General features: G+C 47.0%; 1 protein-coding gene across 2 annotated transcripts; it reads right to left on the bottom strand.

The window, feature by feature from the left end:
- Positions 1-3,948: 3,948 nt before the first annotated feature.
- Positions 3,949-14,817, bottom strand: RAP2C (RAP2C, member of RAS oncogene family). 2 transcript variants are annotated; one of them, XM_039572010.1, is made up of 4 exons: positions 14,721-14,817; positions 13,326-13,715; positions 11,293-11,612; positions 3,949-6,447 (listed from the first exon to the last, which is right to left on the bottom strand). In XM_039572010.1, the coding sequence occupies exons 2-3, from the start codon at positions 13,596-13,598 to the stop codon at positions 11,334-11,336; spliced, it is 552 nt and encodes a 183-aa protein (XP_039427944.1). In that variant the 5' UTR covers positions 13,599-13,715; positions 14,721-14,817; the 3' UTR covers positions 3,949-6,447; positions 11,293-11,333. The 2 variants fall into 2 exon arrangements, with proteins under 2 accessions (XP_039427944.1, XP_019143342.2); XM_019287797.2 differs by lacking the exon at positions 14,721-14,817 and having other exon boundaries at positions 13,326-13,886.
- Between the last annotated feature and the right edge of the window lie 10,117 nt (positions 14,818-24,934).

Below are 24,934 nucleotides of genomic sequence, written 5' to 3' on the forward strand. Positions count from 1 at the left end.
ATCTTTGAAAATCCTTCACAATCCCACATAGCTGCAACTTGCTCCAGCAGTTACCTGTGCTCTGTGAGCAGCTTTCTCTCTTTTCCAACATAAATCAGCTTTGCTGAAAATTCAGTTAATTCCTTCTTGTTTTCCCGCAGAAGCCAGGCTGTCAGTGATTACACAATCATTATTAATTTGAAGAAAAAGGGTCAAAGATCTATCCCAGCAGTAGGATGAATCCCATGCTGATGATTGATAATCCTATCTCCCAGTTCCCAAAAAAACAAGTAACCCTTAAGGAATGCCACAAACAGCGAGTGTATTTTCTCTTTTCTGGGCTGACCAAATAATTTAAACCTAATGTCAAGGTAGATCTTCTAAGGACATAAAACTGTATGAACTAGTCAGCTTAGCAGCAGGAAAAAAGAAACAATTTCTGGAAGAGCCAGAAATTTCCCAGAAAGCTGATTGTTTGCTTTACTGAGTTGCAGTCGTAATCAATTAAACCTTTCCGTAGAAGCATGAGTCTTAAGACTGAACAAGTTACACTGTAGTTTCACAAATGTATGAAATACTAATCCTTTTCATAAGTCTGAGAATTTTTCAACTTTGTTATTTAAGTTCTAGTCCACTTATTTATTTACATGCAAGAAGTCAGATTTCAAAATTATTGTACAACGCTGGTGCATCTGATTCCAAGCAAGTCCAAGCACCTCAACATCTCTAATACACCCTTCCCCATAGGCCCCAGGAGGGAAGCGCTACAGTTAGAATTTTTCTTCCCAGGCAAGAACAATTGAGGTCACCCAGTGACTGGCAGTCTTGTGGAGTCTCAAATCCCACGCAAGCCTTATTACTAGAAATATGCTTAAGAGGAAGTAAGGCACTACTAGAGAGCTGTCACAGCACACACAGACTGAGCCAACAGAACACCAAGGAGCACAGACATGCCACAAACCAAACAAACAGCAAAGCCCCTCCTTTGAGTGAGTATTTTACAGGTTCCGGCAACATAAGAGACTCTTTCCCGTCAATTATTGCAGTTATTGCTCCAGACCTTTTCAAGGGACTTGAAGAAAACCTCAGGTTTGATAGAGAGCACCAAAGGCAAGTAAGTTGATTCCAATACTAAATACACTGTTTCCACAGAGAACAAATTTCATCCCTTACAATCCTGCAATCAGCACTGTTACTGCCAGCCAAGCTCAATGCTGCCCTTGGCAGCACCAACAAACTACTACCAGTGGGACATCACCTCTGAATTAAACGCTGTGCTGTTTTACAACTCAGAGTCCTTCTTCTCTGCTCCTCGCAGCTGTATTGACCAGACAGAGATAAAAGCGGCTACATAAAAAACCCGAAACCCACATTATTTCACTTTCAGAGCGCAGAACATCGGGCCACGTCATCTCCTGACAGAGCCTGCCCGCAGCTCTAGGAGCTGTTCGCACTTCAGCCAGAGAGCGAGCGGTGACTCACCCAACCCCAGCAACTACCAGCAAACCCAGCAACCCGGGCTGCTGGCTTTCGAGCACAGATAACTCACACAGGTCAACACGTATTGCTTTGGAACTCGTATCTCATTTTAATTAAGACTAGACACTTCCACCTAGTTTCACACTGTAATGACAGCCCAGCCTCCTGGGGCAGATGGCCAGCATGCAGCTCCACATGAGGTGTAGCCGGTGGTTCACCCTCCACTCCGGCAGGGTCTCTGTCCTCGCTGTGGGGTTTTCTGTGGCTGTGAGTTGTACCCCAGCACACCCAGTCAGTCTGCAGAGCCCAGCTCTGCCCCAGGCAGTGACACAGCTACATCCCCGTGCTGGGTGGGGAGGCAGGGTGGGGACAGGCCTCTCGCCTGTGCTGCAACTGCCTCCTGCTCTCTGATGGCTCTGGGGGGACATCCCTGTCCTCTGGCTGTACAGGGGAAGCACGACACTGGGAGATTTCTGCAGGCACCTGTATAGCAAGAACTGGTACACCAAAGAAAAAGCTGCCACGAAACACTACATAAACAGCCCCAAAACCAGACAAAGCAACGTGACATTTCCACACCTATTTAACAAAGGATGCTACACAAGTCTGTGAAGCAGCAATCGATTTTACTCTCAGCACCAAGACTTTTGAAAGATAATAGCCTTGAATATGAATCTTATGTCCTTCCTCAAAATCCCCAACCGAGCCTGTATTATTACACTGTCACCTGGAAACAAAACAGTGGTCTAAGTCTCAGGGGCTTAACAGCTGTACTCGAATCACTTCCCAACCTCCAAGTGGAAACAGGAAGCAGCTTTCTTAGTTATACTGAGGGCCAAAAGGAATTGGGAGTATTACTGCTGCATTCTGACTTCTTCTAAACCACATGAGAAATCAGACTCAGACAGCAATGAACCCGATAGTTACATCTCAAAGCAGACTAGTCCTGAAGTGTCAGCTCCCACCCTCAGTGACACTAATGAGAACAGGGTATGCTTCACCCTCACCTCTCAGCTAGGTTAGGGAAGCAGACATTTCACCCAAAATCACTTAGAAGAGCACTCTGCTCTTCTCTATCATTTTCCTCTCAAGATGGAAACTACTTCTCATTTCAGCAAAGGAAGTGTGAGGAGGAAGAAGAAACAGCACAGAAACATACCTACAAGATAAGGCTAATGCTGTTTCAGCTGGAGGAGGGGTAAAGAACTGAGAGCTTCGGTGGATCGATACCGCGTTTGACCCTACTGGGTCTCCCATGGACCGCTTACGCGGCACTCTGCTAGTACCTACGCGTGCATACAATATCAGCTTCGCAGGTGGTTGTGAACAGCCGCTCACACAGACAATCTATGCACGAACCGGAGACAAAGAGGCGAAAGGGGTTCTCTGCATGCAATTCTGAGGCGTTTAATGGCAACACCCCAAAGGGACCAGAGGCAAGAAAGAACAACAACCAAAAGCCCGCGCCAGTTTTATCCCGAAAACTCCCAAAGGCAGGCAGAGCATCCAAAAACAATAGTCTGAGGGCTGGGGGGCAGAGGCAAGGTTGAATGACATAACAAGGGCCAATGGGAAAAGGGATGGGAGGGGGGAGAGGGCCAGCGACCAGCAGAATCTAGACAAAGGGAGAACTTTCCGGCACAGTGTCGTAAGGAGAGACCACTTTTAAGGCAACTTGAGGGGTGTAAAGTGGACTTAGCCACGGCAACAGAGGGGTGGTGAGCAGGCTACATGGTTTTTGCCTGTTTGCACATCACTGAGAACTGAAGGTACCAAGTTATCAAGTTTTTCTTAGATTGAAATCACATTTTACATCAATGCACAGCTTTAGTTACAAATGCAGTACTAAAGGTGAGTGCCAAGACTGTATGTCCTGAGGAACATGCACTTTTTGTTACAGGGCCCAGATGACAACCATTGACTTGGCAAATTCAGGGCTTTTACTGAACATTTAAGATAATTGTTATCAAATAGCTTTGGGCACTTTGATTTTCTGGAAAAATCTTGTGCCTCTCCTGTAGCAGAGCTCCAGGAGCATTCATTCCGCCAGGGTGGTGGAAAGACGTCAGCTCTGGCTGGAGGGCAGCTACAGACACTGCAAGGTGATGTCAGGACTTGTGGCCATCTTCACACACATAAAGCCTGTATGAAAACAAGAACGTTAAAGACTTGCACAAGACAAACACAGATTTCTTTTGAACAAAGCTCGATCACACTAGCCTGTGAGGAGGCTGCTCTGAACTGGCCCCCAGCTCAGGGAGTGCCTGCTTTGCACAGGAAAATGATGCTCCCACCTTCTCTCTCCTCAGAGCACCCAAAACTGTGAGCTGTACACCCTATTCCCCCACACGAGGACTCAGTCAAGACAATTCAGATGCGGTTACTGCATTTAGAATAACCAGGACCTCAAAAACAACCCATGAAACAAAAAGCAGCAGCAGGTTGTCAGCTCAGCCCATTCCAGAAGAAACTGAACACAGACTACTCACCCTGGTTTGGTAATACAGGTATCTATTTTATTAAAAAAGTTACAAACAGGTGGACTGTAGGGTTGTCTTACAAAATGACAAGAATGAATTCTACTGGAAAAATCTTTTTACAAAGCATTATAGGTAATTGTTCCATTTTTGCACTTGTTATTCAGGATTTCACCTATGACTGATAAAGATACAGTACATTAAGATACAAGATGTTAGGTTACATTTTTATTTGTAGAGCCCTACTGCAGTGATTTGAACAACTCCTAAACAGATGCCATAGTAAAGACAATACATATTGCATTTATTATTAGCCTTTTACTCTAATGAGCAACTTCACATGCAAACTATTGAGGAAGCCTAAATAAACTTTTGGTCCCTTTTCCCCCCCAAAGTGTGCTGATGAAACCATCTCTCATTTTCCCAGTCCTGTCACTCTAAGCTAGTTCAAGTTTAAGGTTTGTTTTTTGTTTTGTTTTGGGGGTTTTTTGGTTGTTTTGTTTTGTTTTTGTTTCTTTGTTTTTTTCTTTTTTTCCTTTTTTTTTTTTTGCTGAGGTCAATGAAAATGAACACTGCTTTGAAAACTACCCCTAGGAATGAACCACTGATCAATATCAACCAAATTTTTCCTTCTTAGACAAAGGAAAACTAGAATCTTTATGAATTACTTTCATATCCTATTACTTCCTTACAACCTACAAAAAAGATCAACAACCATCACTTTAAAAAAAAAATCTACTTTGAATACAAGGTTTGGTTTAGTTCTGATATTAAAGTGCAAACCTAAGTATTAGCCTTAGCCTGTTTATAAAGTTTGTACAAACAGGAAAAAAAATTCAAGTAACCCCACAGAAAAAAATCAGGTGTTTCAATAACCAGGCAGAAATCCTGGTGTCCTCCTCTTTTCAGGATTCAAATTCAACACTGAATGTAGACACAGAATCTTTATTTCTGCTAATATTGTAAAGTCAGCCTGCATTATTACCAAAAATCCACATTAATATTGAGATACTGTACCGGTGATCTTTTATTGTTTTAAATGCCATCATCCACAATACAATTTTTGAGTTTTAACCTCATATATCCATCACTGCTTTTACTGGAGCTTTTCTCATCGATATTTAGCTATTACAGGGAAAGAATGTACATTTCTAGAAGCATGTTCAAATGACTAAAGCTGGGCTCCTAAAAACCTAGAACTTTGGTGCAGTAGGTGAGCTGCAGTTATTAAATTTCTGCAAAAAAAAAATACACATTTTAAACCACTGCTAGAAAAAGCTCTCATGTATGCAACACATTAATAAAAGTGAACAAAAAGATTTCGTCTGTTCTTTGTACATTTTCATTCTGCTCTTTATACCTGTGTTATTGTCAAAATTTTCAAGTATTCAGAGAAAATGTTGATCAGGTAAACAATAAGGAAGGCAATGGCTGTTTAAAGCACACTTGCAGTTAGTATCACTGAAACCTGGTGCTTCTCCCCTTGTTACACCAACTTGTCTCTAATATTAACCTTGCTCATTGGGGAAAAAAAAAAACTAAAAAGCAACTTGTGACAGTGCAAGAAAAACTTTAACAAATATTGCTTTAAAATATTATTCAGAAAGACAAATATTAGAACTATAAAATGTAAAGTGATCTTATTTGCATTAGATTTTCATCTGCAGAGGTCTACTAGATGTCTCTTACTGCGCCAGGCAAAGCTGAGCTGACAGGTAGGCATAGAGCCCATTTTGAAGGATACATTATCCCTTTTCAAAGGCATAGAGAAGCTATTTGTAAACAAGCAAGTTTAGAAATTCAGTAGAAGGAAAAGTGTGCTGCCATTTTTCAATGCTACAATTGTCATTTTTGATTAAGAAACCCGAGACTGTGAGAAACATCAGCTGAGACTTTACATCTTATTCCAAACTGTCAAATCAGACTGGTTACAAACACATTGTCACAGCTGCATTTGCCAAGAAAAGGGATACTACATCCATACAACAGAGGTGCCTTCAGTATCTTTTCATGACACTGTCACACGTAAACAAAAAGTCTCAAATGACCAACTACATTGTAGAGAAAACCTTGCAAATAGAAATAAGCACTGATGCGAGGTAATATACAGAAGTAACCATTTGTTTAAGGCTCAATTTATTCTCCATTAAAACTCTCTTCTTTCAAAAGGCATTGAGTAGGTAATACTGAGTTTAAGTATTTAATAAATACAAGTTCAGAAATTGATTAAAGAAATCAATTAAAATATTAAAAATGAACTTTTGCATATTAGCCATTATATGAACCTAGAAAGCTATAAAATGACTGATAGATAAACGACAGATTTTAAAACTTATGGTAAACATGCTAAGCATTCTGATTAAGGTGTGTGGATCCTGGAGACCACCAACCTTATGCACTTAGATGTATGGCAATGTGCTGTGATAGAGACAGGTTTACCAAGGCTCAGCTCTGCAACCTGGGCTGAAAGTTCTCCAAAGCAGCATCTGTGCAAGTTTCCTCTGAGTTTTATCTGCAATTAAAACAAAACAAAACAAAACAAACAAACAAAAAACACTAATGAAAGCCATATTCAATACACATTCAAAATGAACACGGCTTCTCCCCTGCCTGGAACAGCCAGTTTTCCATCCTGAGCTCCAAAGCACTGTTTTCTACAGCAGCATTCCCAAATTCTCCACTAACTCTGGTAACACAAGAGGCAAGCAGGTAACAACCTACTGCTATTAACTTTGTAACAGCTGCTGCTGTGGGACATGAAATTGCATCTAAAGATCTGAAAATGCCAGGAAATTTAAGTTCTCTTATACAGATGCACCAATGCAGGACCCAGTGTATGTGTAACACCCAGTAACATACAGCAATGGCCTTTAGCACAAGTTCTGGGAATAGGCAAATGAGCCAACTAACTCAGTTTTGACATCTGAGTTCTCAGCTATCAGATCCTCTAAACAACTCCTAAAAAAGCCCCTTAGCATTCAGATAGCCTCAGCAGGAACAGAGCTGTACACCACCATCCTCAATCAAGCACACCAACACGTTACCAATGTGACCAAAACATCTTTGCATTTCAGATAACTTGCTTGTAGCTCCCACGATTTATCTGCAGAGATATCCTAAAAGTCTCAGGCAAAGCTCAAAGTCTGTAGAAAATTGTCACTGCAAGTGCATGTACTTCACTCTAGCTTGATCCATGGCATTTCAGGGATTTTGAGGAGCCTTCTCAATTCTTGAAGTGATTTCTCCAAACAACTCGGGACCTTATGTTTCCCACTGCACCATTTCTTTTCAGCTGTTGATTTGCCCTAAGTTAACAGTTTGTCACGACAGAGTGCTCTGACATAGCCAGGGTTCTCCTTCTTGCCTAACATTCAGGAGCAGCACTCCTGCCCTGACAGGAGCCAACAGCCAGGTTTTTTTTGCTTGTTTGTATGTTTTCCAACTAACAGCAATTCTCTCCCAGTCTGGTGACATCACTCCCACCTCACACACTGTTGCTGGTCCAAAAGTTTTAGACAGAGAGGGTCCCTCTGCTGTCAAAAGCAGCAAACCAACATTTAGCTTCTAATGGGGATGGATTAGACTTGCTTAATACATGTTTTATCTTTCCTTAGCACACAGAAGAGGCACCATTTACAGTGCAGCTCCTCATCCTACCAGAGTGAGATCCACCCCAAAAACTTCATCTAAGCCTGGCATTCAATAATGTGGTCAGCAAAGAATTGCTGGGAATAGTAAGAACAGTAAAAAAAAGTTACGGTATTTTCCTCTACATGCCCTTCAACATCCTTGTATTTGCAGGTTAGGGACACCACAATTCAGATTTGTCATCTTTCCATTTAAGTTGTGTTTAGTTACTACAATTAACATTATATGGTACCTTATCTGGCTTCATCTGCCTGTGGTATTTTTTAGCACTCTCTGGTCTCTTCTGTAAGCAGGCAGAAGAGATGGGGAAGTTCAACAACATAGTACAATAAATGTGTCTGTGTTGCACAGCCACATAAACCAGAAGAGAGTACACTTTCCGTTCTTATTCCTAGAGAGGAATACTCTTCCTTCAGCCTTGCTAATAACAGTTACTCATGAACACAGGGGACAGAAATCACTAACCAGCATCAGTCTTTCATACCAACATTAAGGTGTTACAAATCCTATTAATATCAGAAAGACTTCAGTGCACGAGCACTGTACCAGATACCATATTTTAAAGAGTCAAAATACAAAACAGTGTCATACTGAAAATCCAAGAGAAATACTGGAGCAAGGAACACAAAGCAGGTCCTGGAATTCTCCTATCTCTGAATGCAAGAACAAAACAACAGAAGACCACTGCAGAAACAGGAAAGGGGAGGTGGGAAGCAGGATGTGAGAACAACACACGTTTTTAAAAGGAACTACGGGTTATCCTGACTATGCAGTTATGTTCCATCCTTCATCTCACCCAAGGCAGCTGACTGGAACAGCAGTTTAGCAAATGTTCCTCAAAAACACGAAAGAACCTACACACCATAGCTGACAGACAGGCCAAGGAATCAGCACCAGAAAGAGGTTAAATGATACCTGTGATTTAAAACTGACACTGGAACAGCCTCAGGCAAACCCAGGCCCAGCAAAAAATCCACCCCCACCCCTCCCATGGGTTTCTGCATCAGAACTGCAGGGACACAAACGGTTGTATGAACTGCTCTCTGAACTGACACACCTAAGACTCCTCCTGGACACAACCTGGTTACAGAACACAGAGATGATGATGATTATTCCAGGACACAGTTGTAGTTCAAGCCCACTTCCTACACACAGATTTTCAGACACCTGGTTCTACTTCCTCAGCTTCAATTTACCTAGGAGGGGTCACTCCTAAAGCAGAGGTCTGACAAGCAGCAATTGTTTCCTGGATCACAGATAAGCAGGATTACAAAGCTGATTAGAGCTATCACAAGACACCATCAGCATCTCTCCTACCAGAGCACATCAGACAGAAATTATCAAGCAGCAAAGGCATATGATAAAGTTAATGAGATCCTACATCTACTCAATCAAAAAACAAGGATAGAATGGGAGCCAGGAAGAGGAAAATACCCCAAAAGTGTTAGGCTGAAATGAAATATACAGAGCATGAAGACTGAAAAGCCAGAATGAGTAATAAAAGTTCCAGACATGGTGAGAACTGAATAGGAAATGGTTCAGGAAGGAACAACTTGTTTGGCACAGGTGATGAGGCTATATTGGGCAGAGAGAGCATTCCCCAGAAGCAAGGAAGCAGTTTGCTGCTAAAGGCTTGGGGTGGTTGTCTAAGCCAGGCAGAAGGAAGGAGAGGAAATCTATATCACAAAAGCTTAGGATCCTCTGTCTCAAGAGCTCACAAAGACATAAGAATACAGCTGTTTCTTCTAAAGTAAGAACATGTTTAGGAAACCCACCAAATCTACACACAAGTTGTCATTCAAAGGAATAACATGTGGCCCTGCCCCTACTTCAATTTCACCTTTAAGATTAAATGTGCTACTTAGCGCTCAATCCAGAAGCAGAGAGGTTACAAAGCCTCCCTTAGAAGCAATCAATTCCAGAACTATAAATTTCAAGGATGAAAGGCCTGATTGTGTCAGAGTTTAAGACAGGAACCAGCACAGGATGAACCATTAGTAATCCAGGGGATTGCCATACCCTTTGGCATGATACTTCTAGTCCACATAATCTTGTCTGTGAAGCTGCCTCAGAAATAGCTGCAACATTGCATTACTATACACAACTCAGAATATTACCCCTGCAGCACTCAATTTTTTTAAAAAAGGCAGTAATTTCTTAGATTCATTTCTTCCTAGACCTCTAAAGATTCTGCAGGTGTGATTAACATAAAAGACTTGGGTATTTTTCTCTGCTCCAAAACAAGTTCACTCACCTTTCAACAAGCAAATCTCAAACTTACACACACCTCTTACACAGTGACAGCAGCCCTTCCTAATTTCACAGAACTGGAGATAAAAACATCATGTATTATCTCTAGCATGACAATGCTAGGGCCATGAGCACCTACAATTTTATATTTACAAAGCACTTGATAACAATCTCAAAGACAAGCTTTGAGACTTCACTCTCTGACCTGGCACTCAAGATTAAAGAGGATACATGGTCCAAAGCTTCCAGTAATAACCTATTTTCCCTCTTGTCACTCAGATACAAAAAGCTCTTTTGAGTTAAGCAAGTTACTAACATGGCAGTGGGAGTCTGAGCCTCAGGTAGTGCAGCTGTCAGGAGGGGCAGTTCCTTCCCCTGAATTTCCACGTCCTCCCTCATTCCCGCACTTGCCCTTGGAGATCATAACGAGTTGTTTGCAAAGACAGGTCCAACAGACAACTGGAGGTCTGAGGGACCAGCTGGCTGCATACAGAGCACACCAATGGTGCTTTGAAGTAACGTGGATTCGAGACAGCGGTGAAACAAGACCTGCAACAGCTACAGGGGAAACAAGAGTGTGGGGGGGGAGGTCCAGAACCACCTCATGGGAATGCACATCGGAGAGGAACAGACCCATTCACAGTCAGGTGAAAAAGACGTGTAAAAGGACCACATGTGTGAAAGGCCAACGACAGTTGTCCTGGAGGAAAAAAATAAAAATCAAAGCAACACCTGACACAGGGGAAGCTTTACAAAGGGCCCTCTGAACACTGCACTCTCATCACACCTCTTATGAGTCACTGGGAAAGGAGAGTTGTGCATTGGGAAGCCATTTTACAGTTCTCTGCTCTGGAGATTTGAGATGAAGAGCACTTTGTGCACGCCCTTGACTATTACATATGGGCTTCGAGCCACTTCTCACCTCTCAGGGTGGTTCTCTTGCAAAAGAAACTTATTCCACTGATAAGGCAGAAGGGTACTCTAAGTACAGTCAGTTTCTGTACCACAGAATTTTATTTCTTTTAAACAAGCTCAAAGTCTTCTCAGAACAACTACTGGGAAATTTGGTAACAATAATCCCATTGAACTCCAAGGTAGCTCCCATTACTTGAAAATAATTCAGATACCAGCTACAAGAATAAACCCACTGCAACATCACAAAGCATTATTCAGAATAACGTAGCATCAAATACAGCACTGACAGTCAAAATAGGTGCAGATAACATCATTCACTTTGTGTCATTGTAAAATTACTGCATGCAAATGCAGCATTCCCTGACTAATCCTACTGAGGTAACACAAGAAGTCCATTTGACTCAACCACGTGCACAAGCTCCCATCTCTTTTGGAGGAAGGCTGCCTCCAGGTTAGACTGCCTCATTTCAGACTCCCTGTCCCTTTATCTTGTATTTAAACACCGTGTTTGGGCACCTCAGTTAGTTATGACTGTTCCACCAACCTGCTCTGTATGGCCGTGGTTGAGGTTTTTCTTAATTTCTCTCACTGGATGATGCAAGTTGTACAACATTGATCTTGTTTTTCAGGCAGGGAGGCATAGTTCATTTGCCTGACGATCTCAGCAAACAGTTCATCCACCATTGTTTTGCTCTTGGCTGACGTCTCCATGAAGGGACAGCCCCACTCCTGAGCCAGGGCTCTGCCTTCTGCAGATAAGACCTCCCTCTCTGACTCCAGATCCACTTTATTCCCCACTAGGATCAGAGGAACTTTCTCGTATCTCTTCACCCGGACAATCTGGTCCCTCATCGGCTTGATGTCCTGATCAAACAATCCAGCTGGTTAGTACATGTAAGGAATCACATGGAATTGCTATAGAACCACTACAGAAACACATTTTAATAACCCTCACGTGCAACTGAACATTAAAAATACATGGGAAGACTTCTTAAACTCATAGTCACACAGATCTAGAATTCAGAGAAAATCTACTACCTATCACTAAGTTACTTTTTCTTTTATATAAATACATGCACATTTTATAGAATTTATGTGCATATACAAACAGAAAGTGACAGTCAGTTCAGCCACAGGAGGACACAGTATCACTGCTCTGAAGGCTAGCTGCAGCTTTCTGAAGAAGTTGTCTCAACTCTAAGGACCTGTAACCCTAGCAGGGGCATGCCATTACACAACCATTTAGGAAGTTTGTGCTTAGTTTACAGCTTGAGAAAGCCATAAATTTAAATAAAGCCTTCTCAGTCCTGCAATGCTTAGAATAATTCATTGTGAACACATTTAATCACATGTAAGTAACCAAATTAGATGCTCTAAAGAGATTTTATTACCTAGAGATGCATTTATTCAAGTTTGAGCCGACATGGGGAGTTTACACTTGAAAGACTGAGTCAGCCTCCTCTGCCCCGAGTGTTTTAAGTTATTATCAGTACTACAGATTCTTGCACAGTACTGAGACAAAGCAATCCCAGCGTTTGAAGTTACCACTGTGTAAAGAACTGCAGAGTGGTTTACACCTACAGCCTTCCGAGCAAACACACTACAGACAGACAGAAATAATTAAATATTAACAAGGTGGATTATTGTACATCCATTCCTCAAATAATGCGGGCTCACTGGAACCCAAAAATCAGTGAAAATGAGAGCAGAAGCATCCCAATGTCACTGTTGTTTTCCAGAGATAAGCATGTCTTCAGCTTGCACAGGGCTGTTTCGAGGCCTCTGCTAAGATAAGGTTTAGCCTTCAGCAGAAGCAAACTGGGGGTGTGCAAGGTCTTGCCAAGCAGCTGGAGCACACCCAGCTCGGCAGCCCAAGCCAAGGCAGGAGTTGCAAAACCCTGCACTGCATAGAGCGCTGCTAAACTCACTTACTGCCCAAAAACAAAGCCCCGTTTCTACAGGCAGCTTAGACCAGTAACCGGCTGAGATATTTCCATTTTTTTGGAGAGTTTTAATAATAGAAATCAAATCCAGATCCACAAATTATCACATACAGCTGGTTCTCCTCTCCAGTACTCCATCTATGCTGTGAGAGCATCGAGCTCATGCTGGACAGGAATATATTTGGGGGGAGGGAGCAGAAAATAACAGCTCACTTAACAAGTCACAACTCCAGAACAATGAGACTCTCTTCAAGAGCAACTGGAAAAACATGCCTTTTAGGAAGGAGAGGGGATTGGAAGGGGAAGTCTTGATTCTAATATCGAGTGATTTCTTCACAAAAGGGGATTGCCAAGAGATTTCTGTTGGGGAAGTGGGAGCTAGTCATTGTTCTCCAGCACTGCGTGGGATTTAACAATGGTGGCACCCTGATAAGTACCTGCAAAGCAAGCAGTTTTCCATCAAGAAACAAGGCTGGTAAATGCGCTTTCAAAGTGGGCATTTACACTTTTGGCCCCTCGGAGATAAAGCGCTTCTACGCACACGTGGGCTACCCCTAAAACTTCCTCCTCGGCCCAGAGCCTTCCCGGGGGCAGGGACGGCTCCCTCCGAGGACGGGACATCAGGCGAGGTTACCTGGAAGGACTGCTGGTTGACCAGGCTGTAGACGAGGATGAATCCCTGCCCGTTCTTGATGTAGAGGTCGCGCATGGAGGCGAACTGCTCAGTGCCCGCCGTGTCCAGGATCTCCAGCACCGAGGGGGACGAGTCCACCTCAATCTCCTTGCGGTAGAAGTCCTCGATGGTGGGGTCGTACTTCTCGATGAAGGTCCCGGTGACGAACTGCACCGTCAGGGCGGACTTCCCCACCCCCCCGCTGCCCAGCACCACCACCTTGTACTCCCGCATCAGGCCCTGCTCGCCTTTCCCCGCCGGGCCCGGGCCTAGGGAAGGCAGCACCGCGGCCCTCGCATAGCCCCGGCCCGCCTCAGGAAAAGGGCAAGGCCACGCTGCTCCTGCGCCGTCCTGGGGGGAGGGAGAGCCCCGTCAGTACCCGGCGCGGCCCCAGCCCCAGTGCCCTCCTTCACCGCCGCGCTCTCGCCATCACCGCCTCGGCCGCGGGACCCGCCCGCCAGGGCCACCCCCCACCCGGAAGGGTTTTGCTGAGGCACCGGAGGCGGCCCCGCCCCGTCGCCGCCCGCTCACTTCCGGTGTCCTGCGTCACGGCACGCCCGAACTGCGCCCGGGGGGGGCAGGTTGGAATGTGACACCGAGGCACCCGCACTGTGATGGGGGACAGATTTGCGTGAGGCACCGAGGCACTGTCCCTACCCGGCCCCCCAATATGGCGGCCTTAACATGGCAGTCGCGCCCGCAGTCCCTTCAAGGGCGGTTCTGTGAGAGGCGTGTTGTCCCTCCACGAGCTCCTGCTCAGCACTCGATAGCTCGAACTCCTTAAACTCCTCTGAGCTCCCTGCCGGCAAGAGACCCGCGGGAGAGGGGACGCGGGCTGTGACACCGGTACCACGGTTCTTCATCCCTGGAAGCCCGCTGGGCTGGTGACAAAGAGGGTCACCAAGTTCATCAGAGGGATGGCGCACCCATCCATTTATATGAGTAAATCCTGAGAGAATTGGGATTGTTCAGCCTGGAGATGAGAAAGCTTTGGGGTGACCTAACTGCCCCTTCCGGTGCCTGAAGGGAATTTACCGGAAAGACAGAGAGGGACTGTTTACAAATGTAGTGACAGGAAAGGGGGAATGGGTTCAGACTGAAAGAGTGTAGGTTAAGATTAGATATTAAGAAAAAAAATCTTTACTGTAAGAGTGGTGAGGCCCTGGCACAGGCTGCCCAGCAAAGCTGTGGCTGCCCCATCCCTGGAAGTGTCCAAGACCAGGCTGGACAGGGCTTGGAGCAACCTGGGATACTGGAAGGTGTCCCTGCCCATGGCAGGGGGGTGAAACGAGATCATCTTTAAGGTTCTTTCCAACCCAAACCACTCTGTGATTCTGTGAAAGTTGTTACCTCTACCTGCAAGATTTGTCCCGTGTCTTTTCACCTCCACAGCTGCCACAAGCCTCACTGCTCGGCTGCCACGCGCTTTCTTCCGTTTCCGTCGGAGCCCTCTCCATGGAAATCCTCCCAGAACCGGCACGAGTCTTCCCAGCTAAACTCCGGATGCTGCGCTTGGCGGCGTCGGGGCTCCCGCGGCGCGGCTGACAGCAGGTGTCAGCACAGCACCAGGGCCATTCCCGGCCGCTTCGGGAATTGGCCCCGGCGCTTCCCTCGTCAATGGAACTCCCGCGTTGTTAAGAGGAAGTAACTAAAAAGAATCAACGTCTCTTTTCTATCTAAAATAAAATCCCCCAGTCACTTCAGACCCAACTCGATGATTCCCACCCGTAGGGGAAGCTGCCCTCCAATAAAACCAAATTTGTTTCTGCTGCTCCCTGAGGCCTGCAGAATTTCAGCAGACACGTGTGAGATGCTGGATTTGTCCCTTTACCCTCTGCATCACCTGTTTGATTGCAAGTCCAAGGAAGACACAGCTGCCACGTTGTGTCCATCCTGGGCTTCCAGCAGCCCTAGAGAGGTGCCTGGTCCAGGCTGAAACCATCCAAAGGTACTGAGAAGGTGACTCTGCTTGTGGCTGTTTTCACAAACAGCCTTATTTTATTCGCTTTCTTTCCATAAAGAGAACATGTCCATTATGGGAAAAGGTCAGTGAGGACTTTTATCCTCCAGAACAAATCTTACTTAAGTTACACCAAATTTGATTCACTCTTCTTTATTACATGTAAGTAAAAAGCCCTCTCCTTCCTTTGCCGTTGCCTGCAGAATTGTGTTGTCAAGTGAATTGCTGGCAGGAGGCAGACGTGCTTGGATGGAAGATTTTCATGTGGCTGGTGAATCAGCTCAAAAACGTAAAAAAGGTGAGCATTAAAACAGGCTGCCTCCTACTTTAACCCCATTAGAAATCACGAGTTGTTGCAAAGTACCTTAAGGCACTCAGGGTGCTCAGGATAAAGGAAAGCCACAGCTGCTCCCAGAGGAGCTTCCCATCTAATTTTAACAATGACACAATGGTGACAGTGACAAACGGGGGGAGGGAGAAAAGGGGCAAGGGAGGATGAGGGTGACAATAATAAGATTACACGGTCACTTAGGTTCATTATGTGCATGGCTTTGTGGCACTGCTGATCCATATGTTTGTGATCGGTGGAGGAATGACTGCGGGAGAGGAAGGGAACAAAGCACAGCGGGAGAAAAGCCAAATGTATTTTTGTGCAATTGACTTTAACCAGCAATGCCTCACTCTTGGGCTGAGGGGAAGCCTAAGCAGGTGGACACAGAATTGGGAAACTGGATTTTTTTTCCCTCCTGCAGTATTGATTTGGATTCCCAAGATTTATTTCCCAACTCACAGCACTTTATACCTGGGCATAGATGTCTACAGCTGAAAAAAAGGCCGATCTCGAAGTGCACCAGGTTGTTCATTATCCTTAAGACAAGTCATTCCCTTCATTAACAGTTTGCACAGCTCTTTCACTGCCTTGTGCCTAACCACATATCCTGAGCCACAAAAATAGCTGGTGATGTAAAAGGTTTTGAAACTCTGGATGGGAAGAGCTGCTTCTGCCATAAATGGCCAAGTCCCGAGTCAGACATGCAGGGTACCTCCTGCCAATACCACCTCTGCCACTCCCTCGCTATCACCATCTCCTCCCGGTGAGGTGTGGCACAACCCAGGTCAAAGGCCTGATTTAATCTCTACTGCCACTTTCTCCATATCTTCTGCTACGGAGAAAGGAGCAAGGCTCAGCCCTCGGTGCTGCCTCGGGAGGGTTTGCCCTTTCTCAGCAAAACAATCTTCCCAAATGAACATCCGGGCAGGATTCGATTGCTGCCAGAGCAGCTCTGTGCTGTTGATGGACTCAGCTGCTCTATGCTCTGCCTGCAGCCAGCAACAATAAAGCAGGCTCTTATTAAATTAACCTGCTAAGACACAGATCCTGCAGGGATGTTCAGAGAACAAACAGATGGCACAAGCAAGGGCCAGGAATAATTGCAGTCCCCATCTCACCAATGTGAGAGATGAATCCTGCCTGTGCCCAGCAAGGAGGCAGGACTGGGAGCAGTACCCCGAGAGGTGACAGGAGCATCTCCAAGCCATGGATGGAGTGAGGAGTCTGGAACATGTCCTTTGGATGCCAGGGTGGGACTGCACTACCCCCCAGCAGCCAAAGCCTCCCCACTGCAGCCACAGTGTGGACGCTGCATGGCCACCACTGCCTCTTGTGGGCTGTCTCCACTGCCAGCATTGATTGGCTCTGATTCCCTGTGTCTGCCCAAGCTACAACCCAGGCTCTCCTCTTCCAGGAAGCCTGCAGCAGGCTGCTGAGCCAGGCCAGCAGGGATAGCCCAGATTTCACCTCAGTTACCGTCTAGCTGGGGGCATCATTTGCGTAAATACATGCAAAACCAGTCTAGGACCTAGTGTTATTTCTTCTTTCCCTCTTCCAGAGGTTTTGCTAATCCACTTATTGTGCCTTATGGTGTTCAGCATGGAAGCTGCAGAGTAGGGATCACCTCGGGGCTTGAATGGCTACTGGAGCACTGGGGGCTGCTCTCACATGCAGCTCGTTCAAAGAGGTCATGTCACACCAGTCACATAACTGCAATGACAGCTTTTGATCTCAGCCCCCTCAGGTTCCAGTGAAATGTGTCCTAGGGGTTGGATGTGTCCACCTGGCCCAGACTCCTAATTCTGGGGCTGTTTCAGAACCTGCAGAGATACTTTTCTTTTTTGCCAGCTTTTCCTGCCAATATAGAGATGACTCAGAGGCAAATCCTGAGGACCTTTCTCAGAAATTTCTGGTTTTCTGCCATCCCTCAGCTTTTAGCCATTACTTTAGTAGCAACAAAAAGGATGATGGTGCTTCAAAAGAGGTAAACAACATTTTCCAAAGCAATTACCGATTCTGAAGCAGAAGTAGGGCTGCACTGAAATATAATTGATACAACAAGGGGGCTATTGGGATTTCTGGGAGGAGAAGCATCTCTCTTTGGCTCCCAGACATGGTACCAGATCACCAGCGATTTAGAAGAGCTTGGCCCAGGCACTGAGCAGCACCACAGTGGAAGATGTTGTTGTTACACCCTGCCACACTCATTGCCTGCAGCCCCTTGCCTCCCCACCAGCCCTCTCTCCTGGTTATCCCCTCTGATGCTGCATCTCTTGCCTACAGGATCAGCATCCAAGCGGATGTCTGGGTCTCTGCGTGGTGATGAGTCACCACTCTGTGTGAGCAAGCTAGTGGTGGTGAAGCCAGAAATGTGGTTTCCTGGGTCATTTATCTTTCTATTTTCTCCAGATGTTGAGCTCTCTTCTCGTTGCCCTTCACAGTCCGAACTGCTGTAATCTTTTCTGCAGTGCCTGGGAAGCACCTCCGGCTATTGCTCACCAGGTCTGTGTTGGGCTCATGCCAAGCTGCAGCTCTGTGGCTCCCAAAAAGTGGCCTGTCCTCCACACACCCAACATGATGCCAGCACAGCACCCTCTCCTTGGGTACCAGCTTCCACGAATTTCTGCAAAGCTGTGGGGATGGGGCTGTTCTCAGATTTGCCTTTGTTAAATCACCAACACATGGGACAGCCTCTTCCTAGAAATACATATACGTACATATTTTAAAGTTTCTAGTCAATAGTAGAGTAAAACTGAAAATGCACCTCCTTAAGGCTAAAAAGCCAGAAGGCAACAGTGAATGCATAACCAAACCTGTTGCTTTAAACTCCAAATGAAAAGAAGATTAAACACTCTGTCAAGATATATTTTTAAGATTTGTAATGATGCCTTTTCCTGGTCTTAAAATCAAGACTCATACACGGTTAGAAGGGGAAAAGGGATTTTACCTTGGTATTTATTCTAAGGATCCTTAGGTGCACACGTCCAGGTCATATGCACTGAAATGCACCCTGCAAAATGCCCACCCCAAAAGAGCTGGTATATCATTATAGGTTTTACTAATTGGCATATCTATCAAAAATTCCCCAATGAGAGGCTCGAGTGAGCCCCCCTCCCCAAGGAACCCTCTCCTGGATGGTTCTGTCTTAGTTTACAGAATGTGTTCTGGAGAGGACCTTGGGGTCTGGGGCACACTGATCCCTAACTACGAAGTTTCTAAAAATGTTTAGGCTCTCAGCTTGACTAACAAGTCCAAGAACGTAGGCAAAAAGCACTAGGAATACAGAAGTTGTAAAAAAGGTATTGTCTTGGTTTGAAAGACAGGTGTCTGCTAAGGAAGGCAGGAGCCCCCCTTGGAATGGCAGATGCGACTCCCCTTACCTCCGAGTTATTATAATTTTGAAATCAAGGGGCTTTTAGGCAAAGATGTGGAAAATAGAAATAACAGTTCTTTACTATTATATATCCATACGTGTATAACCAGTCAAACAAACAACAATAACTATGGCAGTAACAGCAAACAATCACAAACCCAGTCCCAGCCTTCTCGGCTGTCAGGCCCTTTCCCCTCGGGTGCAGTTCCGCTCGCAGCCGGCAGGGGCGCTGGCGGCTCCCGGTGAGCAGGGCAGGTGCGGTGGTTCCCCCGCGGCTGCAGGAGGCGCTCCGGAGCAAGCTCGGGGAGCACGCGGCACCGGTGCCCTGGGATCCCGGGAAGGGATGGAACAAAGGCTTCACAAACCCCTGGGCAGCCGATCCCAGTGTCCGGCCGGACCCTCGGGAACAGCAGGCTGGAACGGCAGGCTGGAACGGCAGGGACGAGCACAAATCCCGGAGGACAGACGAGATGTATCCAAACGGGGAACCCCCCGGAGGTCTGGGCAGGCAGGGTGAGCAGGGCTACAACGCAGCGAAGGCTCAAAGCAAGGGCGGGGCAGGGCAGCCACGGCCCGGCTCCCAGCGGGGCAGGGAAGGCGGGCTTGGGATGCCAGGGTTTTTCTCCGGCAGAAGGAAAAGCAGTCGACGAAACAGCCTCTCTCTTTGTCCAAGCGCAGGAGACCGACTGCCTGCACACCCAGGTGAAACAAAAGAGTAGCCAGATGCACCCCACCCCCATAGGCACCTCTTTTGTTTTCTTAGGTACCCAGCCATTTGTTCCCCTAGCAACATGTATGGGGGAAAATTCCTTTAACAGAAAAAAAAGCCCAGGAGAGCTCCTAAAACCCCAACAAGTATAACAGGGGTATAAAAGAAAAGGCAAAAATCTTCATGGCATCAATAAAAATAAAGCAATTTTAAACCTACAGAAAGGTTCACATTTGCTTTTAGAATTCCACGTGTTTTCCTTTTTTAATCATATTCCTGCAGCATTTGCAATTCAAATGCTACAGAAATGTGTAGCCTTGCTCATGAAATTTGCTGGCCAAATGAAGCAGCCAACAATTAATTAGAATGAACCCCCCTGCTTTACTCTCATTGGTGAGAACAAGAGAGAAAATGTAAACTTCAACACCAATGGGGTATTGAGAAAATACTTTTAATGTGATGTTGATTTTAAATAAGCAAAACCATTTCTTTCCTCCCTCTTTTTTAGTAAATTGCTTTTCACTTGACAATTTCCTCACAGCAAAGTGACAAGTATTATTCTGAAACATTAATTCCTCCATGCAGGCTCTGGTGCTGAGCTCATTAAAGCATGCTGAGTCCCTGGGCGGCTGCTGCCAGGTTGTGTGGTGACCTGAGACCAGAACACCCACTGCCTTGTCCTGTCCCCAAGCCTGGGACAGGCAGTGTCACAAAGACAGCCAAGCACCTTGTTTTTGTGGCAGGACCTCAGTGCCTTCGGTGGGTGACATGGAGACATTTCTGTTGGAATACTGGTGGCCCTTTCCTGGAACATCACTCCTGGCTGGGATGGGAGTGGATGGCACAATACCTGAGTTCTAGCAGCACTCATGGAGTGTGGGAGATACACTTCCCAGGTGGTCAGTGCCGCTGTCACCAAATGCTGCAGGGTGGCATGTCCTACTCGATTTAGAATCATGGAATATCAAATCAGAATATCATAGACCATCTGCCTGGCATGGCCCTGATACCCATGCTGATAACACTCACTTTCCCTTCCATCTCTTTTCCCCAGCCACAGCTGAGGATGTGCAAACACATCAGCAGAGAGTGCTTGTGCCTGGCACTCGTCCCCAAATGGCCACATTGCACGTGCCTCTGATGAGGGTGGAGGCACATCTTGGATGAGATGCTTCCGGAGGAGATCAACCTGAGGCCAGAGGGAAAGGCTTTCCATAGCAGTGCAGTGGCAGAGCCATGGGCAATAGGAGCCAGGCAGAGCTTCTCCCCAGGCTGCCTTTGTCAACAGCCAACAAACTGTTTGCAGAGCAGAAACACGGCGAGCTCATTCTGAGACAGTTGATCAGCTTCCATGTCAAGGGAGGCTGATGGTACAAAGCTGTGTGTCCTCCACACTAGAGCCTGTCAGCTCTCCTGGAAAGGACACCTGGCTGCTTGGAGACAATCCAGACACCAGCAAGGGTCTTCATAACACCCTGAAGAGCTGCAGCCTGGATAACATGTGGCATCCATCATCGTCATCCAAAAGAGCCAAACCAGCAGACCTCTGAGGCTGATTGCTCCAGGAGCCCGGGAACCAAGGTGTTAAAGTGCTTGGCCAGGGAAGGTCCTGGGACGAGAAAAGCGCCAAAACTGCTTAATTAGAGTATTCAAATTAGATGGGTTGCAAAACAGTTAATTTCTCAACTTGAAAAAAAACAAAATTAATATTTGCCAGCCAGGATCAGAAGCAGTGGGAGCCATTGACAGCTTCACTGGGGCTCCTTGTGCTGGGGAGGACTCCAGAGGTCTCTGCCATAATTGTCTGCAGTCTTTAGTATTTTGTTCTGCAGTTTATGAACTTGCTCAAGCATTTTGTGGATAAAAGCCGGTGATCCAAACCCCAGCTGTATTTCTGCTTTAAGAAGTGAGGGGCTGCTGCCTGGTATTTCAGTGTGACACTTTGGTATTTCAAAGAATTTCCTAATTTGCATAGCCTGGAAAGGATCAAACCAGTGGCTGGTGGAAGCAAAGTGTGGCTCTGCCAGGCTAGTCCTCCATCCCAGCCTCCAGGACAGGCAGCCACCTCCCATCCCTGCACAGATGGACCAACAAACAGCCCTGCACGGACAGAGCCACCATTTATGCCAAGGGCCCACTGCCTCATTGATCCATTGCCTCATTGATCCACAGCCATGGACACCTCACTGTCAGCAGCCCCTGAGTAAGTCCAGCCATGCCAGTGCCAGGGAGAGGATTCTCTTCCCTCTGCCTTGTGCCACAGCAGACCTGGAGACAGCTCCAGTGTGGGGATGTGGACTTGGGATGCTGTGGGGACAGTGCCAGGGCTCATCCCTAGGTTAGTCCTTGTCCGTGGGCTGGCAGCTCTCCTTGCTCTGGTCCATCTGCCTCACCCCTCAGGCTTTTCTCATCTGCTTTTTTGCTTTTCTAATATTTTCTCTAGTATTTAATCCCATGCCAAGTTCTTCCCCATCCTCTTGAAATTCTGCAATTCTCTTAATTTTTTCCTTATCTTGTCTGCGTAATTGAGAATATCTTGAATCCCTTTGTTTAGTCTTCATACCTTGTGTTGCCACTATGTTCCAATCACTTAAACATGAGATCTTTGCATGCTATTCCTGTGGAGACAAATTTTTGCATGTTCTCCAGAAAGAAAGTCATCCTCCATTAGCCAGTGCTTTGTGATGAATGAGAGGGGATGTCACACCGGGAGCAGAGGCAGCAGTGGAGGGTCCCACCCTGCACTGTGCCTTAGAGTGATACTGATATCTGAACCGAGCTCAGATTTCGTTCCCAGCAATGTCTTTTCTCTTCAATGGCCATGAGTGAAAAGCTTTGACACCCTCCATCAGCACAGCACCAGGTGAAGGCTGGCATGCGTTCCATCACCCTCCCTCCAGCAATGCAGCTGCCACTGCCCCTGGTGTTACCCACCAAGTCTCAACACAGTGGCAAGAGAAAGAAAAAAGCCACTTCCCCCTGCACAGACACATTATGCCAAGAGCAGAGAAAATTGATCTCTGGCTGCTGAGCCTCTCTAGCACTTTGTGTTGCTGAAAGGAAAAATCAAGTCTGGGCCTGGAGAAGGCAAAGACAGAAAGAAAAGCTTTTCCTGTCTGATGATTTCTCTCTGGGGTTGGGGCCCTCCCTGGGGACCTCAGTGGTGGTTTTGGGAGAGGCACTGGGGCTGCTTTTGCTCTGCGGGCTGGTTCAGCATCAGATTCACAATAATCCCACAAAATTTTGCTTTTCCTGCTCACTCGGCAGGTCTGAGGAAAAGGGGAAGAGGCTGCCGGGGCTCCCAGCTGAGCCCCCAACAAGGGGGCTGCCACATGCACTTACACTGGGCTTGCTCAGGGATGTCACTTGAGCCACAGCACAACTTCTCTCCTGTCCTTCATGTAGCAGCCATGGTCTGATGTGGAAGCCTGGCTTTCTCCAGGCCGTGACCCTCACACGACTGCAGGGGTTGGAGTTTGGAGACAAGGATCTGAAGTGCCCTTCACAGGGCAGGGAGAGAAGGCTCCTCGCTTGCTCACAAGCCAAGGGTTGAGCTTTGCCCTCCACAAGAGTGTGGGCCATTTGCCACAGCCACCATCAGCAGCAGCCCAAAATCTGGATCTCATACTCCGCTGCCTCAACAATTACCAGATTAAAAGAAAAATCCACACTGAAAGGGGAGTCCAGAGGCTCCTCCTGGCTCCCAGCAGCACACCTTAGCTGGCCCAGCCCCAGCTTCAGCTACTTGCAGTCCAGGGGACACACATTTCCGCAGGCAGCCCCCCCAGCCCCATCCTTGCCAAGCTATCCAAGAGCTGTGGGTAGTGCTGTGGCAGTGTCAGACACCTGCAAGTAGGGGTGTGGGGGGACCATCACATCCCACACTGGTCCAGGGAAGCTGCCTGTCACCTCAGCCCCAGGTGAGCACTGCCAGAGGGATGCTCCATCATTTGGTGCCCTGTAGAAGATGCAGGTTGGTGAGGCTGCCGGTGGAGAGAGGCAGAGGAGGAGGAGGTAGCAGATCTCTCCCAGCTCCTGCCAGTGCTCTGCAGCCCTGTGCCTGGACCGCCCAGGCTGGCTGGCTGGCGGTGGGTGTTCGTGACTCAAGATCCCTGATCACCATCCAATGACACATTTACTGCCAGCAGAATGGGCCTCCCGCCAGCACAGCAGCCCTGGAACCTTACGGGAGGGTGGCTGGGCTTTGCCAGCAGCTGTGCTGATGCAGATGGGCTGGGAGGGTCACAAGCTCCAGCTCTGAGATGCACAACCTGATGTTGGGTTGGTAATGGGGGCAGACCAGGACCCTCTGTCCCAGTGTTCAGTGTGGGAGCACAGGGCCAGAGATGGGACCTGGCCAGGGCCAAGCGCAGCAGGCCTTGGAGCCAGCCCACCTCCCTCACCTCCCACAGCACCCTCCCTGCCTGCCCAGAAACCTGGCTCCTGGCACCAGACCCATGGTGACAAATGCCTTTAAAACATTCTTTATTAAGTGAGAAATCTCACTGCGCTCTCTATGCCAAGCCCTAATACAGTGCAGACCTAAATACAGCACTAATGCAAAAGCTTAAAGGATTTCCCATAATTGAGCAGAGCTGGCAGAGGGGTGAGAGCCTGGTGGGGGGAACTGCAGCCCACCTCCCTCCTCAGCATGTGCTACCCTCAGTCTGACTCCACTGGTCCAAATGTGGCCACAGCCACCACCCTCAAACTGTGCAATATAGGAAATTAAAGTCTTCCAAGGCCTCATCCTCCCCAGCTCAGAGCCCCAAGTTGCCCTCATTACCCTCACCAAAATCCCCTTGATTCATGCAATAGCACAAGTAGCATCATAGTGTGTAATCCGTGTGTCACCCATCCTCCTGCTGCCAGGACTGCTGGGGCCCTGCCTGTCCCAAACCTCACTGCAAGTCATGACAAGGCCAGGGCAGTGGGACTTGGCACATTCAGCTTCCAAAGCACAAGGGATGCTCTGGGCAGGGGAGCTGCTGAGCCAGCACCTGCTGCTCCTGCACACCCCAACATCATGGGGTGTGGGTGGCCACCAGCACTCTGCACCCCAGAGAATACATGGTCTTACCTTTGTATTTCCCCTGCCTTGGCACAGCCACACACAGCTCTGAGAACAGCGATGGGAATATCCTGTGTCTCCTTACCAGCGTGGCAGTGTGACCCTCAGGCAAGCTCACCCCACAGG

Source organism: Corvus cornix, chromosome 4A (genome assembly GCF_000738735.6).
Source record: "Corvus cornix cornix isolate S_Up_H32 chromosome 4A, ASM73873v5, whole genome shotgun sequence".
NCBI classification, from domain to species: domain Eukaryota; kingdom Metazoa; phylum Chordata; class Aves; order Passeriformes; family Corvidae; genus Corvus; species Corvus cornix.